This window comes from Aedes aegypti, chromosome 3 (genome assembly GCF_002204515.2).
Source record: "Aedes aegypti strain LVP_AGWG chromosome 3, AaegL5.0 Primary Assembly, whole genome shotgun sequence".
Classification (NCBI taxonomy): Eukaryota; Metazoa; Arthropoda; class Insecta; order Diptera; family Culicidae; genus Aedes; species Aedes aegypti.
The window spans coordinates 69,705,005-69,722,285 of NC_035109.1; the positions used below are offsets into that span (position 1 = coordinate 69,705,005).

General features: G+C 40.6%; 2 protein-coding genes across 2 annotated transcripts in view; one reads left to right on the forward strand and one right to left on the reverse strand.

Moving 5' to 3' along the window:
- The first annotated feature begins 379 nt into the window (after nucleotides 1–379).
- Nucleotides 380–8,503, forward strand: LOC5567546. Its single transcript, XM_001657491.2, has 2 exons — nucleotides 380–837; nucleotides 7,860–8,503. The coding sequence occupies exons 1-2, from the start codon at nucleotides 604–606 to the stop codon at nucleotides 8,379–8,381; spliced, it is 756 nt and encodes a 251-aa protein (XP_001657541.2). The 5' UTR covers nucleotides 380–603; the 3' UTR covers nucleotides 8,382–8,503.
- Nucleotides 8,504–12,984: 4,481 nt separating this feature from the next.
- The window catches only part of LOC110677739 (PAX-interacting protein 1-like), a 36,120-nt gene continuing 31,823 nt past the window's right edge, over nucleotides 12,985–17,281 (reverse strand). Inside the window, exons 7-8 of the mRNA XM_021848995.1 lie at nucleotides 14,131–14,359; nucleotides 12,985–14,073 (exon numbers count right to left, since the gene is read on the reverse strand). Of these exons, the coding sequence (XP_021704687.1) occupies nucleotides 13,500–14,073; nucleotides 14,131–14,359 (803 nt within the window). The 3' untranslated portion in view covers nucleotides 12,985–13,499. The remainder of the gene's footprint in view (nucleotides 14,074–14,130; nucleotides 14,360–17,281) is intronic.

A 17,281-nucleotide genomic window follows, 5' to 3' on the forward strand; every position in this document is an offset into this window, starting at 1 on the left:
ATGATTGTTTATCGCACTACTCGTTGCAAATCCATTTTGACACTCAGCCTAGATCACTGATGCAACAATAAAATATCATTGCAATAAATACAATAAAGCCAGTTATAAAAGAAGTTCACTCGTCTTGGAACTTAATAAAATGCATCTGCATCCTGTGGCACCCTCCTGCCTAGTGACGCCACTGGTCACCACGCTGTATGCAAATTGACCCCATCGCTGGGACCACTACCGGATTCTAATCTTCAACGACCCATCACCATAATGCAAAAGATGTCAGTCAATTGATCCGCGATCGGCGATTGGGTGATATATTGCTAATGGCTTTTAATGTCGCCGTTATGGACGCCTCTTCCTTTCTTCTCTCACCTGCTACTGATCATTCCGTTTGCTGTCGCCCATAGAGATTAGCCACCACTCACCACGATGGCTCAGAATCGATCCAGAGCAGGATTTAACTCAGCCATTTCTACCGAGCACAAAACTTCGTGCATTCTCAGTTTGGATCGGACAGCGATTCACGCAAGACGTGTTCAACTCTAATCTGCTTCGGCATCAAAAACAAAAATCCCCGCGAGTCTACGCGAAACACCTTAGTTCGAAATCATGTGTCGAGTAGTGATTTCCAATTGTATAATTTGGCTTCCACTATTGGTATTGCTGAGTGCATTCACCGACTCCGTACCGGCACCACCGGTATCTCCGTGTCCTAGCCTATTTAGCTACCAGTACGATACCAACCAATCCGAGTATTACGGACTGTTGAACCTGCAATCTCAACCAGTGAAGAACACGGTAGAAGTGGAAGTATCTTTCTCGATCGCCGGCGAGTTACCATCGGTAAGTAGGCTTATTTCAAGTAGCTATGTTACATCAGGGGCATAGCGTAGTGACAAACTAAACTAAAATCGCTTCAACAATGGGCTACTAAACCAACGAAAAGTCAAACCATGCTTTTAAGAACGCTCCAGTAATGAAGTCATCACACCGTCAAGATATAGAACAGGTTCTCCGGCAATCTCTGCCCACGATCTTGTTGGCACAAACAAGTTGCTCGGTGATTATAGTGATATTTAAGCGGTTACGGTTAATTCTGTTAAATCATCGAGTGTTGGTAAAATTTATCGTTGAGCAATACTGAGTAATAAAAGAGAAAAGCTATTTGGAACGTACACAGTAATTAAAGTTTGATTGCAGTGGGAATTCCAAATAGGATGTTGACTGGTATTTTCGTCATCGTCGTTCGAGCTTTGAGAGTAGTCACAGACAAACAGGCATAACAGCTAGAAAAATTATCAATTCAAAACATAGTACCGCGAATACTTACGCCCAACGCCAAAAACACTATATTTGGCCAACCACGAACTAGGTGGCGGTAGTGCACAAACGTCATACTGAACCACAAGCGATGCGAGCACCACGAGTGAACAATGTATTGTAATTGAACGCTATTTCACTGTTCGATGAAAATAATTCGAGTGTTACGTCTGTTTGTCTGTAGAGCAGTCATTTTATCAATTTAAGTTTTAAAATTGGTTCAACCTTGGCATTTTTTCATTTGTCAGGAAAATATGCCACTGAACAAATTTGTTAAAATTATCAACTAAGAATGATAGGCTACTCTCTGGAAGTTTCTTGATGAGGATGTACAAAATTTCATCATCACTTTCATATTTCTAATTTTTTTTTTTTTTTCAATAATTCCGAATCAGTCCCCAGGAATTTTTGAAAACGTTCTTTTCATTGAGAACACCTTCAAAATCCTGAGTTACTAGATTTTTAATTAGGCTAAGGAGTCCTAAATTAAAATCTTGCGCGCTTTCAAACTGTTTACAAAGATTTTGAGCTTTTTCACAATTACCTAGTTGGTAATAATTTGAGGAGAAGGCAATTCAATGCCAAAATTGGCTTCCGGTTTTTTTTTTCAAATTTTTGAGAAATTTTATTTTTAAAATTTTTGTTTTCCAGTTGAATAAAAAGATTTTAAAATTTTATTGTAGATCCTGCCATATAATTTTCATAGCAGGATCACGAGTGCGTTTGTCATCTTGTCGTTTTTAAGAGAGATCAAAAGTTTAAGATCATCGTCTATAACCATGGATTCGAATTTTACTTCACATTTTGATATTGCAATGACCCTTTTTTTTCTGTTCGGAACATAAACCACTGCGACCAAGATTTGATCTATTGTAGTATATCCCGCGTCCTTTGTTTAGTGCATGTCGTGTTACCTTATCACTATTGAGAAGTGATAAAGTATTCGGTTTTCTTACAGTTGTAATTCCTAACTTGATCACAGGAAAGGATTCTAATTGAAAGGTTCCGCTATTTATACCCTCTGAAGAATGTGGTGGGTACACTCTCCACAGGTGCGCCCCTTTATCAGTCAAAATCGGATCCCTTGATAAAGCCAAGAAATTGCACCGATATTGTCCATGCATCAGAATCCTAGTCCTTACTTCTTCAAATTAGAGAACTAAATAAATAAAAGATTAGAAAACAAATTGTTGTATTCGACTCATTTTTTTCCTTGTCTTAAGATCATTCTCGGCAACCGGGTAAACCGAGACTTGTCACTTTCAACAAGGTTTACAATTGTAATAAGGACTAAAAAATGTTCCTTTGATTACTATAATATCCTGTTCTCTTCGTTTGAAGCAGTCAGGACTAGGGTTCACTGGTAGATCTTTACCCCATAACGCACCACGAAAAGGTGATCTACCCGCGTTATGGGTCCATGCACGGCATGACCCTTGCTTCAACAATGGAATTTGTTAATGTTTCGAAAGCATTGCAAATATCAAGTTTTGTTTGCAAAGAAATGTTAGCATCAAGTAATCTTGATCGATATATGTTTTATATTTATTCCAGTCGGATCGTAAATAGTTGAAAGTGGAGTTGATAGAATTGAGAATCGCTCCATGGGATGTTTGAAATGCACTAATGTATTGGGGTTATTGTGAAAAAAGGGTAAAAACGTGAAATTTGCAAACTTGTCACCGCCAGATCGCATGAGACGGACACAAAGATTGGAAGGATGAAAGTAGTGATGTAGGTCCCCACGACCCACATACCAATTCTCCCTAATAACCAGGTTCAAATTAGCAGAACCAGAGACAAAGATTCGAGTCACTTCGTATCAAAGAAAAAGGGATAATTTTTACATGGAAAAGAGTGGGTGTCTTTATTAAACGGTTCTTCTTACTATTTTGTGTCCTCAACTGCTATGAGTTTTGTACTTATCCTAGGGTATGTGGTAACCTAGTGTTGTGCATGTATCCCACGGCGGCAGCGTATGGTCACTTGGAACAAAAGGAGTTATGCTCACCTGCATCAAACCAGAATCTCCAGGAACTGGTCAATGCAGCGGCTATGGTGGGATATCGCGTGACCAAACCGGCGGGCATCGCCACCACCATTTTTGAATTGAGAGAAAGGCCTACATGGAACAAAATATGCGAGCAAAGGCGGCACTTTATTCGTCCATCACAGCACTAGTTGGGAATAGGTTTAGAATTTTCGTCTACTGCTTAACGATCTCAGTGATCATTTTTGCTCTATTCCAATAAAACATCATCATTGGAACGTGAATGGCTATTAATTATAGCATATGAGAGGTAATCACATCCATTTCTATGAGAATTTCCAGGGTTTTACCTCACAGTAACTTCCACACTCCACAAATTTCACGGAACCACACTTCACCACTTTCTTTTCTAGCGTTCTGCTAGTCAGGCTACGAAATAGTTCCACTGCTAGCTTGTCCATCAACTCAATATTGGTGAGTGTACTTCTATATCACTCAGCGGTGGTGATAAGGACAATATAGGTAGACTCATGAGGGATTCTCCCTTATGACGGATTATCGAAACCATTTTATGACACTTACTACTGCTTTGAGAACGATATGGTTGACTTATAATATCTGAGTACCACGATTGCTGCTTTGCCAGACTCATTCTCTGCTCTGATCGATCCCGATCTGTGATATGGGAGCTGAGCACGGGTATTCGTCATCAAACGTCAACATCCCACCGCAAAATCGCTAGTGTTTGGAGGATATTTGACCCACCAAATTGGCAAATAAATTCAAAATCATCACCTCCAAGTTAGTTCTAATAACCTCCGTTATACAGTCAGTGACATAAGTTAGTAACCAAATGCTGTTTTTCCATACAAAATGCCCAAGTTTGGGGTGCTGTATCTCAGCTTCTGGTAGTCCGAATTGGCTGAAATTTGGATGACGAACTACAAATAACTTGAAATTTTGCCTGTAAGGGAATTATTACACTGCTGTCATTTTCCATAGAGTATCAGAGGGTTGTTCAAAGGCAAAAGTAAGTAACCGAGAGACTTTTTAATTTAATTCTAAAACGGTAAGTTGTCGGCTGTTGGTATGTTCCACAAAGTTGTTCAATTTCAGATGTCACACAAATTTGCAGAACACAACAACATTCCACGACTTACCGTTTTCCAATTAAATTAAAAAGTCTCTCGGTTACTTACTTTTGTCTTTGAACAACCCTCTAAAACTCTATGGAAAATGACAGCAATGTAATAATTTCCCTGCAGGCAAAATTTCAAGTTATTTGTAGTTCGTCATCCAAATTTCAGCCAAATCGGACTACCAGAAGCTGAGATACAGCACTCCAAACTTGGGCATTTTATATGGGAAAACAGCATTTGGTTACTAACTTATGTCACTGACTGTAGAAAATATGGGGATTTTTTTTTATTATCAAACAAATTGGGCCGAAGGGTCTCAGATTTTCATGAAACTTTTTCCACAGGCAGGGCTCATGGATATATGAATAAAAAAAAATTGAGAAAAATTCAGGGTCGCCTATTTTTCCGGAAAACTCAGGTGGAAATATTTTGTTTTCCCTTGACACTACTTACTTTGAAAAATCATAACTCAAGAACGAAGCATCGTAGAAACAAAGTTTTTATATGAAAATTTGAGCAAATTTTCTCAAAAATCCAAAAAAAATATGAACTGGAAAAAGTTTTCCACAAAATTTTCCACCGTTGGGAAAATTCGTAAAGAAAAGCCGGAAAAACTATGCCCGAACTCGTGGAAAATTTTCAAAAAAATATTTTCGAGAAGGTAATTTTATAAGCTTTAATCACTGAAATTTTTGGAATGCACTTTTTTTTCGTTTTTGAGTTATGGCCAATTTTGTGAAAAATGTCCAGATGTGCCATATAAGACTTTTCTTTGAAAAATCATAACTCAAGAACAAAACATTGTAGAAACAAAGTTTTTATATGAAAATTTAATAAAATTTTCTCAGAAATCCAAAAAAAATATGAACTGGAAAAAATTTCCACAAAATTTTCCACCGTTAGAGAAATTCATAAAGAAAAGCTGGAAAATCTATGCCCGAACTCGCGGAATTTTTTTATTAAAATATTTTTGAGAAGGAAACTTTATAAACTTCAATTCTAGTAACTTTTAGGAAGTACTTTTTTTTTGTTCCTGAGTTATGGTCAATTTTGTGAAAAATGACCATATTAGCCTTTTCTTTGAAAACAAATCTTTGCATTTTTTACAAAATTGACCATAGATCAGGAATTAAAGAAAAATACAACCTAAAAGTTATCAGAATTGAAGTTTATAAAGTTTCTTTCTTAAAAATATTTTATTAAAAAATTTCCGCGAGTTCGGGCATAGATTTTCCAGCTTTTCTTTACGAATTTTCCCAACGGTGGAAAATTTTGTGGAAAACTTTTTCCAGTTCATATTTTTTTGGATTTTTGAGAAAATTTGCTTAAATTTTCATATAAAAACTTTGTTTCTACGATGCTTCGTTCTTGAGTTATGATTTTTTAAAGTAAGTAGTGTCAAGGGAAAACAAAAAATGTCCACCTGAGTTTTCCGGAAAAATAGGCGACCCTGAATTTTTCTCAATTTTTTTTTATTCATATATCCATGAGCCCTGCCTGTGGAAAAAGTTTCATGAAAATCTGAGACCCTTCGGCCCAAACCCGTACGGTAATAAAAAAAATCCCCATATGTTGGCGCGTCGATCGTCCCAAGTTTATCGTTAAACAGTCAATGGACCAAACGGCGAGTGTGAGCAAATGATGACCCCAGCTACCGCTGATTTTCTGTTGTTTTCTGAGTGTTGTGGTTGACACACGATAAGGGGTCGTCCATTAATTACGCAAGGGTTATATTGGGGGTGGTTCTGACATTTCTTAATCCCTGAATAATACCCCATAGGATTTTCTAAACTCTAGGAAAACATCGAACGCAATAAATAAACTGCAATAAATTTATACATGAATAACCGTAATAAATGCAGTCCGGTCTGAAACCGTAAAACAAATTTGGTAGAATTAATACTGTTCGTTAACCTTCATCCAGCCAACATACTTTTGCATGCTGAAAACAGGCTTGATAGAAACTCCTCTGCGAGGCAAAGAGGAGGCGATTTTGCCGTTTTTCTGAGGAGAAAAAAATAAACTCAAAATAAGATAAACTCAAACTCAGATCCTCAAGCGATTCGAGTGAGAGTGCAGAAAAATGCGAGGATTTTTTCAGACACTCTCTCTCTCTCGTTGCGATGCTCACCATCACTCACACTTCAAACGAACTCTCGAGTCTGCCGCCCGAACAGACAGTCCTCGGGGAGTTGTGAGAGCACCCTTTTTTGATGGAATTCAACTCGTTTTTTTTTTTGTGCTGCATCTTCCTCGCTCATTTTTCGTTGCCTCGCTGCTTAGCATTTTTTGGCTCCCTCGCAAAGAGGCACTGGCAGCACGCTGCTCTAGAGTATGTCACCGAACTCTGATGATGTTGAGGAGAATTATCAAGCCTGGCTGAAAAACACATTATATTTTTTTTGTTTCTTGATTGATTTTGAAGTTTCCTAAAAACTTTTCAAGTCTAGGACTGAATGTTTTGGAAATAAGGTCCAGGCGGTTCAGAAGTTATTCCGGATTGCCTTGGGGTACCGTAATCCGGGGTAACATTGATCAGCGGGGCAACATTGATCGGTATGACCCTTCTCGAAAAAGTTCGAATCATCATTTATTGATGGAACATTTTTAAAGCATGAATTATGCCGCTCTTTTTCACATTCATTAGCTAATGAAAAATGAGGTTTGTGCGAAAATTAAATTTAGTTCATGCCTAAGTTTTGCAATTTTTTGAATCAATGATTTTAATCATTATGGATGACACTACCGTAGATTCTTGTCTTACATGAGTTCTGCAAATGGTAAGAGCAAGGGAAATGTGATTGTCACTAAAAATGGGATCGCCGACAACAATTCCGTAGTCAAATCTTTCATAAGTTTATTCAATTAAACTACATTAACGAACTACTATTAACAATGCGGAAATTGCCTACTTTTAGGCGTTTTCCGTTGTTCAAAGAGGTTTTCTTTATGTAATAACTCGAAAAGTAAATTACTTGTAAAAGTTTGGTCTTCATAGTTGGCTTCAGGGGATATGATTCAAGTAAGTAACGACATTTTCAATACTACCGAACGTTGTTTACATGGGTGATCAATGTTACCCCATATCAGCTGAATCAGAAAATCACTTTAAACATTTATTCAAACATACCTAAATCTCTTGAAAACCAAAATACGGTATATAGTCACGAGCGGTGGGTGCTAGTACTTGTTTTAAAAATACAAGACTTTTGACTTGCATTTTCAAATGAAACGCTAGTAACTCATGATGTAACGCTAGTAACTCATGATCCTGATGAGCTAGAAAGATTTTCATCAGGATCCTGAGATATCCGTTTAAGGGATTACAGTAGTTACTGCATCCAGCAATCGGCATCCCTACACATCCTTCAATTACATAGTTTCAAACGAAAATATTAACTTCCAATTTCTTCCAGAGTTACGTTGGTTCCATCGAAGCTATTGGCGATAACCGGCAGTTGTTGGACCAGATTTCCAAGGGACGCGGTGTCAGCTACCGGGTGAACCTTCCGATTCAGGATCCCCTACCTCGGCTCACCAAGCTGAGCCTCAACGGTAAAGTGCTGTGCACGGGACAATCGGAAAAGGGTGGATTCGTAACCGAAACCAGTCTACGACACTTCTTCCGCACGGATTCCAATTGGCAACAGTACAATCAACACAAAAACGCTGGCAACACCCACAGCAACAATCTGCATAACGATCACAGGGCGGTCGTCAGTCCCACTCGAAAGATACCGGACGACTTCAAGTTGGTATCGGAACGCGAACAGAACCACACCGTGGAGGAAACGGAACATGCGGTGAGTCCCACCGGAAACAGCACAACGTACAAGTACATAACAAAGGTGGCTACCTACAAGGAGTACGTATCCGCGCCGATGGTTCAAAAGACGTCGCATTATTACGTTAACTCGACGACCCGGGAGCAGGTGTGAGGGGTTCGGTGATTGTTCTCCTCCAAATATCTACAATAAAGTTACTTCCTAAGTGTGCATTACCTTACGATCTATGTTAATTATGTTCAGAAAATTGAAATTAAATGCTTGAATAATTGAAACTGTTTTCTATTTCTTTCCCTGATATCTATCATTACATTCAGTTAGCCCTAATGAAATAAAACACATAGTTTGTTATTGAACGCCTTTTTGTACCAATCGTATCTAAGACGAACATCTTCTTGCTGTGATATCTGCAGCCTTTTCAAAAGTTTGACCAAGGATTTTCATATCACAAATATGAGAACTGGATCTATTCATTCGACATAGACTCTTGTACGTTAACATTAAAAATCCCATACATTTCCTTACACCTGATTTTTAACATTATAAAAAAAAACTTTGAATGGCTCGACGCTAAAAGTATCGACTAACCATATGCTGATAGAATAAAAATTCTTTCCGTGACAACCATGGAGATGCAGAGGTGATCTAGTAACAATGGATGTCACACTAACATTCCTTCCCTTCCCAGATGATCGTAAGGATGTGGCCGGCGCCGTTATTGACTTTTTAATGTTTGGAATTCTGGAAAGTGTACATTGAAGATGGAGAGCTACTCCCAAGCTACATCTCTTGCTTCCTTGTGCAGCTTCGATTATTCTGGTCAATCACGGAGTAGCAACTACGATTTTTTTTGTTTTTTTTTTTCAAGGGGGAAATCTGCAAACAGACCCCAACGACATGCTCCGCTGTTTCCTCCACACCAGCACAATTGGGGCACTCAGGAGATTCTGAGTGCTCGAACCTATGCAGGTACTGTCTATAGCAACCATGTCCTGACAGAAACTGCGTCAGGTGAAAGTTCACTTCCCCTTGGTCTCTACTATACCAATCTGACACATTTGGTATTAGTGTAGTATTAGTGAAGGTATCCCATTCCTGCTGCCAGCTTCTGAGCGTTTCCTCTTTACACGTGTCGCGGACTCCTCTGGTACCCCTTTGGTTGAAGCATTGAACATCTCCCTTGATGATGAGCCCGATGGGCGTCATCCTGGCTATGATGCACACGGCCTCTTTCGATACCGTCCGGTATGCACTTGCTACTCTTAAGCACATTATCCTGTACGTGCTTTCCATCCGCTTTAGGTTTCTGCTCGTTCCAACCCCGACTGCCGGGTCACATTTTGAAACATATCTCAATTGAACGAACGAAGCGCATAAAAAATAAAACTTTTGTATCGAACAACGTATTGAGTTTTGCATGATTGATTCTGGAAATAAAATATATATTTCACATCGCCATTTTGGAATTATAACTGAAACACGGTATTTGGAACACATAAGCAACCGTGCCCTAATATCTTGTGTTGGCACCAGGTGATTATTTTTGTTTGTTTGTGTGTGCAACTTTAGTTCAAGTTTGTCATGGCTTCCTAAATACTACTTAATGTGCTAACGTTTGTGACAATCATTTAGAAAAATAAATAATATAATATGCTAGAAATCCACATAATTCCCAAATACACGGTATTAGGCAACACACGGAATTAGAGCAGGTCACGGTAACTGTTTTAAAAGAGAACATTGATTTCAATCAAATCTATAAATAGAGGTGCTAGAGAAAAGTCGACTTCAATTGCTTTTCACACTCCGCTTGGATCGCATCACAGCAGGCAACATATCGGTTTGCTCTGACCGGGCGTGCTTCTCAGGCACAGACATCAATAGCGAAGGACCTAGAAGATGATTTACACAATTTGAGTAGTAGACGATGTTCCTCCCTTCCGTATTCTTCGCCATTTTCTGATCGACCAATCTGGGACATAAGGTGAACAGTATTTAAAAGCTGTTGTAATTTTAAAAACATTTCCCAATTTACGTTCTCGAGAATTTAGGAAATATTCCCCATATTATAAATCAACGATGCTGTTAGAAATCCATACAATGCTAAGAACTATGATGTTATTAAGGTCCGACGGCGCTGCAGTGGCGTCCACGGGTAAATTCTCAAATTTCATGAGATTATGTGGGATAAATTATGTGAACTAAATCAAGTTTTGTTCAATACCGCTAGATTTAGATCATGATAGATAAATCAGGAAATATTATTCAATAAACCCTTTGAAGAACGTTTGTTGGCCCTGAAAAGGGCCGATTGAGCTTGTATGCTTTCTCAGATTAATAGCACTAAGGGATGCTATCAGTTGATTGCCATGGTTAATTTGGGAAACCTCAACGAAAGTGTATATGTAAATAAGTTCTCTGTTTATACGACAAACCAGCTGTATATTTCATGGGTGCACAACAGCAACAGGGTAGCGGATCACAGGGATTTAGTTGAAATCTGGAAACGTAGCTCAATCTTGAAATCTTGAGTGATTTCACAAGCCAGGCGCTCGATAAACAGCTCCTCGGATCAGCCACTCAGGAGGCTCTGGTATTGGTGCCTAGCGGGCTTGTTTCTTGACTGCACTACCGATGCTGAGTTTATCACGAGTCAAAATCTGGAAGCGCGGATCGGTCAACCTAGAAATCTTGAGCGATTTCACAAACCAGATTCTGGATTGGGGGTCGTCCATTAATTAGGTAAGGGTTTATGGGGGGAGGAACGGTTTGAGATTTCTTACGCGCCATACAAATTATTTTTAATTTTCATACAAAAAACCTTACTAGGGGGGAGTGGGTGTCTAAAAACCGCCAAAATTGTCTTACGTAATTAATGGATCGCCCCTTGGCAGCTTGAAGATCAACAGCTCAGCAGGTTTCTAGCACCGAGGTACTTCTCGCTAAGCAAGTTCGGAGGAGCTCTTACCAGCTCGAAAGCGGCAATGGAATGAAACTAAGTCCGACGAAGGAAGCTTGTTTTATAACCTTAGAATAGCAGGTGATGCTCCTCCCTGTTGTGCTCTTCGCTTTCTGATCGACCAATCAGGGAAATAAGTATTTCCAATAAAATGTTGGGCTTAGAATTACTTGAAAATTGCGAAGAATGCTAATGTGTGAGAAATTGGTTGAACATGAATTGTTGCCATGTATGTCTTTTCAAAAGCATTCTAAATATGTCACAATTTTATTACATGTGATAATTTTCCTAATCAAAGTGTTCCCATATAATATGGAACATCATAGACGCTGTTGGAAATGTCACTCTATTTTACAATCGTTGTGAAATGTTGAGCACCCACCCCGACGGCACTGCAGCAGCGTCCGCGAATACAGTCTCAAATTGTTCAGTCATAAATTATTCATGATAAATGAAATTTTGTATGAAGCTGTGAAATTGATTTAGGAATATAAGAAGTCATAAATAAAGTCGGAAATATTTCTCTTTTAACTCTTATCCACAAATTTAATGGCCCTGACAAGGGCCGATGGCTTTGTTAGCTTTGATGCTCTTAAAGATAAATAACACTGTGGGATGTTATCAGTTAATTGCCATGGTCAAACGGGGAATCCTCAACTCGAATGTATAAATTTGAGCAAGTTATTAGCTTATACGACGAACCAGCTGAATGTTTTGTGGTGTGGATGGCGCACAACAGCAACAAGTAGTGGATCACCGGGCTTGAGTCGAAATCTGGAAACGTTGCTCTCTCTTGAAATCTTGAGCGGTTAGTCCAACGCTCGATTAGCAGCACCTTGGACCAGCAACTCAGGGGTCTTCTGGTATTTGTTCCTAACGGGATTGCTTCTTGACCACCAAAGCTGATTTTATCAAGAGTCGAATTCTTGAAGCGCGGGTCAACAGCTCCTCGACTGATGAAATTTGCGGCGGCGATGACGATGGCTGGGTGGACGATGGCTGGGTGAACGCAAACAAGCGGTGATCCGCAAAACGACTGACTCGCCCGACCGTGTTCACAGTTGGACCGCAAATTATCCTGTGGACTGCTTCCTCTTCTTTTTCTTGGCGGCGGCAACGGTGATGGCTTTGGCTTCGGACGGCATCTTCTCTCGCTCGCTCGACAGTTTGATTTGTGCGAAGCAAGACAAACGGGGGGGTCCTTCGCTATCGATGTCTGTGTCTGAGAAGCAAGCCCGGTCAGAGCAAGCCGATCTGTTGCCTGCTGAGATGTGATCCAATCGGAGAGTGAAAAGCAAATGACGTCAACTTTTCTCTAGCACCCCTATTTATAGATTTGCTTGAAATCAACGTTCTCTTTTAAAAACAGTTATTAAACTGTTTGGACAGGTATGTGGGATTCAGTAAGTAAACGACATGAACCTTTGATGTCTTGTCTTTCTTGGAGGTGCTAATCAAGGAATTCCGTTAAGCCAGCAAAAAGTTATAAACGTTTAAAATATTTCATGCCAACGTAATGCTCTTGGTTTTGAAATTCCAATTTCACCCCCGTATAGAGAAGAAAGACTTAGTTCTACGTCAAAACCACAAGTAGGTCAACATTTGGCAATAAACAAGACCGTTCAACAATTGGTGACTTACCTCATCAGATTTCGAGCGTGTGTTTTACAGATCAGATGTGACTTCGTACTTGAGGAGGCCTCTTAATATCACAATTCTGGAAAGCATTCGGACGTTTTAGAATACTTAAAACTGCAGTAATGCAGAGGATATTTCTTTCGATAAAAATGGTGAAGGTTGATTTGATAATTTAGCGTCATATTTCTGCATTCAATTCGCTTTTGAGTTTGTCAACCCAAGTAGTTCGAATTCTTAATATATCTGACTAAGGGGTATGTTTTTTAATATATACTGTATGTGTGTGGCTCATATTGTACGTACTCTCCTACAGGGGTATTAAAATGCACTCGTGAATTCTACTGTCTCGTATGTATGTATATTTACTTTAAATCTTCGATCAAAAGCATTACTTCGAACCTGCGTTGCATTTGCTCCATAAATTACAATTATACTTCTGTCAGCTTTATACACATAAGATATAGCGTTCTTTGAAAATATATCCGCTCGATATAGTAACTATAAATAATTTTCCACGTAAACTCGATAAGTTCATTCATATAGCTCTTATAGTTTCCAAGATCTGTAACCTCTACAATAATACACTCTGTACCAATGTTGCCCACTATAGTATAGCGCATTTAACACACCTGTTTTATTGCTTTCCATGCCACACAAACCCATCCACTACACTTTTAAGAACCGAGTTCCCACTTGATAATATGCGGTTCAATGGTCAATTTCTGTAGCAGAATTGACTGCATTACGTACTCGGTCGTACAGATCTGACACGCACCGTGTTTGCCTTTCTGGATGAACGGTTGGATAAAGATCCGATCTTCCGGACAGCCAATGATCACATAACTGCCCGGTTTCTCCAGATTTGTTTCACGGATTTTCTTCACTGAACGAGGATTCTTTTCCACCACTCCGCCGCTCAGTTCAATCATTTGTTTTACATCCTTGCTGGATGGCTTCACCTGAGGTGTAATGAAGAAAATCTTACCTTCGAAGAGCTTCCTGCGGTTGGGCGATTCGAGCACCTTGTACAGATCGCACTTGAACATTTCGTCCAGCTCTTTCACGTCCAGTTTGTACGGTTCGATGGGCAGGAAGTGGCCAGCTATGGCGCTGTCGGTGATCCACTTGCTTGAAACTAGATACCGAACCGTGATCAATGCGGTTACCAGTTTAACCGTTCGCGCCACCCTTGTCATTACCAGATGAGTTGCGTCTGCCGGGCCACTGGCAATGCGACCTCCAAGAGTCCTGTAAAATGAACGGATTAAGTAAAACTGGCTAATGTTGTCGTCGAATTACACTCACATGACAGCCCTCGTCAAGCCTTCGGTGTTATCGATCTGCGAGAACAGGATATTTGGTATACTATCGGCGTCCGGTTGCCGTTGGCATATAATCTCGGCCGGAATCGGTTCCAGCGGGGGCAGAGTGCGCAACTTCTTCACAGCCGTTGCCGGCTGGGGTGGTTCCGAAAGACTACGTTTGACTCGTTCGTGAGATTCCGGAGTTAGGTTGATCGGAGATTTCCAAGCAGCTGCAAGGTATTAGAGTATTATTTGAACATGTGTTGGAACGAGTACTGCAGAAACAGAACTTCTTCTTCTTTCTGGCGTTACGTCCCAACTGGGACAAAGCCTGCTTCTCATATTAGTGTTCTTATGAGCACTTCCACAGTTATTAACTGAGAGCTTTCTTTGCCGATTGACCATTTTTGCATGTGTATATCGTGTGGCAGGTACGAAGATACTCTATGCCCTGGGAATCGAGAAAATTTCCTTTTACGAAAAGATCCTCGACCAGTGGGATTTGAACCCACGACCCTCAGCATGGTCATGCTGAATAGCTGCGCGTTTACCGCTACGGCTATCTGGGCCCCTTAGAAACAAAACTTAATTCAGGGGAATAATCTTTCAGGCGTTCGATTATTGAACCAATGAGGGAAGCATGATATAAGACAAAACCTCTACAGATCGCGAACTATTTTACAAACCGGTCGCTGCATGGATGCTAAATTCATGATTTGAGGAGAAACTTTTCACGTTAATGACACTTGTTTTTAATTATGAATCGTGGTTTACGGCTAACCAGCCGAGTGGAAGTTTAACAACTACCGAAAAGCTAAACATTACATATAATTTGCAATTCTCACTGAGAAGACGTGTAACTTTTTCGCAAATCTTCACATCAATTTGTCCATCTAATCCAATTGGAAGCCTTGGATTGATTGGATTGGATTGGAAGCCTTGGAATTGGATCTAACCCATTGGAAGCCTACACAATAGAAATCTCAGCCACCACGTCGGTGGAGAGTGTTGTGTGGCATTTCACTACCTAAAAAATAATGCGCTCTCGGGCTAGGCATTGGATATATATAGAAAGCGTTGTGTTTGGATGGGCATCTAATTCTTCCGAAAGAGGTGCACTTTGCGAAAGAGGACCACGTGATTATTGAGCTGAAATCGAATTCAGGTTAACTTCTGCGTTCATGAGTCCTCTCATGGCGTAGTGGTTAACGCGCCCCAACTAGAGATCGGGGAGTCGTGAGTTCGATTCTCACTGAGAAGACGTGTAACTTTTTCGCAAATCTTCACATCAATTTGTCCATCTAATCCAATTGCAAATTATATGTAATGTTTAGCTTTTCGGTAGACGTTAATGACGTTATCGTGTGAAAGAAGATAACATTTATCATATCAATAATTATGTAGGTAGAATCTCAAATTTTCAAAATGAATAAATGTTTCGCAAAATTTTAATATCCGCCGTCGTGATTGTATAACCCTTTGAAAAGACATGTTCTGCTACCGATTTAAAATCGTGGGTCATCCCCTTGGCTATCGTCTTCCGAGCTTTTCCTATTTCCGCTAAGTGTTCCTTGAATATAACATCGAGAGACCGCTTTGTTTGACCAACGTAGGTCTTGCTGCACTGAGTACAACTGAGTTTGTAAACGAAAGCCTTGTTTAGTGTGTTAACCAGGTCCTTGGTAGAGCCTAACGACGTCTTAAGTTGATTGTCTCTGCTGGAAAACACCAAATCGAATCCGAAATTTCTAGCTTTGGGCGGAGCTGATTGGTGATGTATCTGTCGTATGGGATAGGGGCTCTCTTCATGTGTTCGATAATAGGGGCGTATCGTCAAAGCACTCCGAATATGCTGTCTTTCCTTTTAGTCGAAGATGACTTGTACATATTAACGACGATGTAGACACATTAACAAGACGCGAACGTACAAAACAAACATGCGAAAACTCGTTGGCTGACAAGAAATGTGCAGACGTTGATGGAGGTTCCGTCGATGTTGGAGACACCTAGACCAGGTTTGGTTTAGCAGGCATAGCTTGCAATGGTGTCGAATGTACTGGTCGTGCTGCGTGCGACGATGGCGGCTGTGACACCGGAACGGATGGTGCTGGTGCGGAGAAGGGCGTGACAATTGAGGCTGATGCAGATTGCAGGCTTGAAGCAGACTTTCCAAAGGTAACTGATGGTTAACTGCGTTGGACTAAATTGTACCGGAAGTTTGAGTACTACCGGCACCAGTTCGGTTACGCAGCGGGTTGATGTCCAACCGAAGCATGCGCCTGGCTTCTACTTACACGTTGTGCATCACGTTGTTGTCAGCCGTCAACAAGGATCCGAGGTAGACGAACTCGTCCACCACCTCGTAGGTATCTCCGTCTATCGTGACACTGCTTCCTAGGCGGGCCCTGTCGCACTCAGTTCCGCCTACCAGCATGTACTTTGTTTTCGACGCATTCATCATTAGCTCGACTCTTGTTGCTTCGCGTTTAATTCGGGTGAACAAATCTGCCACCGTTTCAAATTTTCTCTCAATAATGTTCATGTCGTCCGCGAAGCAAACAAATTGGCCGGATCTTGAGAAAATTGTGCCTCGACTGTTAAGTTCGGCTCTCCGCATGACACCTTCAAGCGCAATATTGAACAACAAGCACGAAAGTCCATCGCCCTGTCCCCGCCGAGTCTCGAACGAACTGAAGTGTTCGCTCGAGATCTTTACGCAGTTTTGTACACCGTCCATCGTTGCTCTAATCAACCTTGTGAGCTTCCCGAGAAAGCTGTTCTCGTCCATGATCTTCCATAGCTCTACACGGTCGATACTGTCGTATGCCGCCTTGAAATCGATGAACAGATGGTGCGTAGGAACCTGGTACACACGGCATTTTTGGAGGATTTGCCGCACGGAAAAGATCTGGTCCGTTGTCGAGCGGCCGTCTATGAAACCTGCTTGATAACTTCCCACGAACTCATTTGCTATAGGTGATAGACGACGGAAGAGAATATGGGATAGCACTTTGTAGGCGGCGTTTAGGATGGTGATATTGCATGATAATTTTCACACTCCAGTTTGTCGCCCTTTTTGTAGATAGGGCATATAACGCGTTGCTTCCACTCCTCCGGTAGCTGTTCCGTTTCCCAGATTCTGAATATCAGCC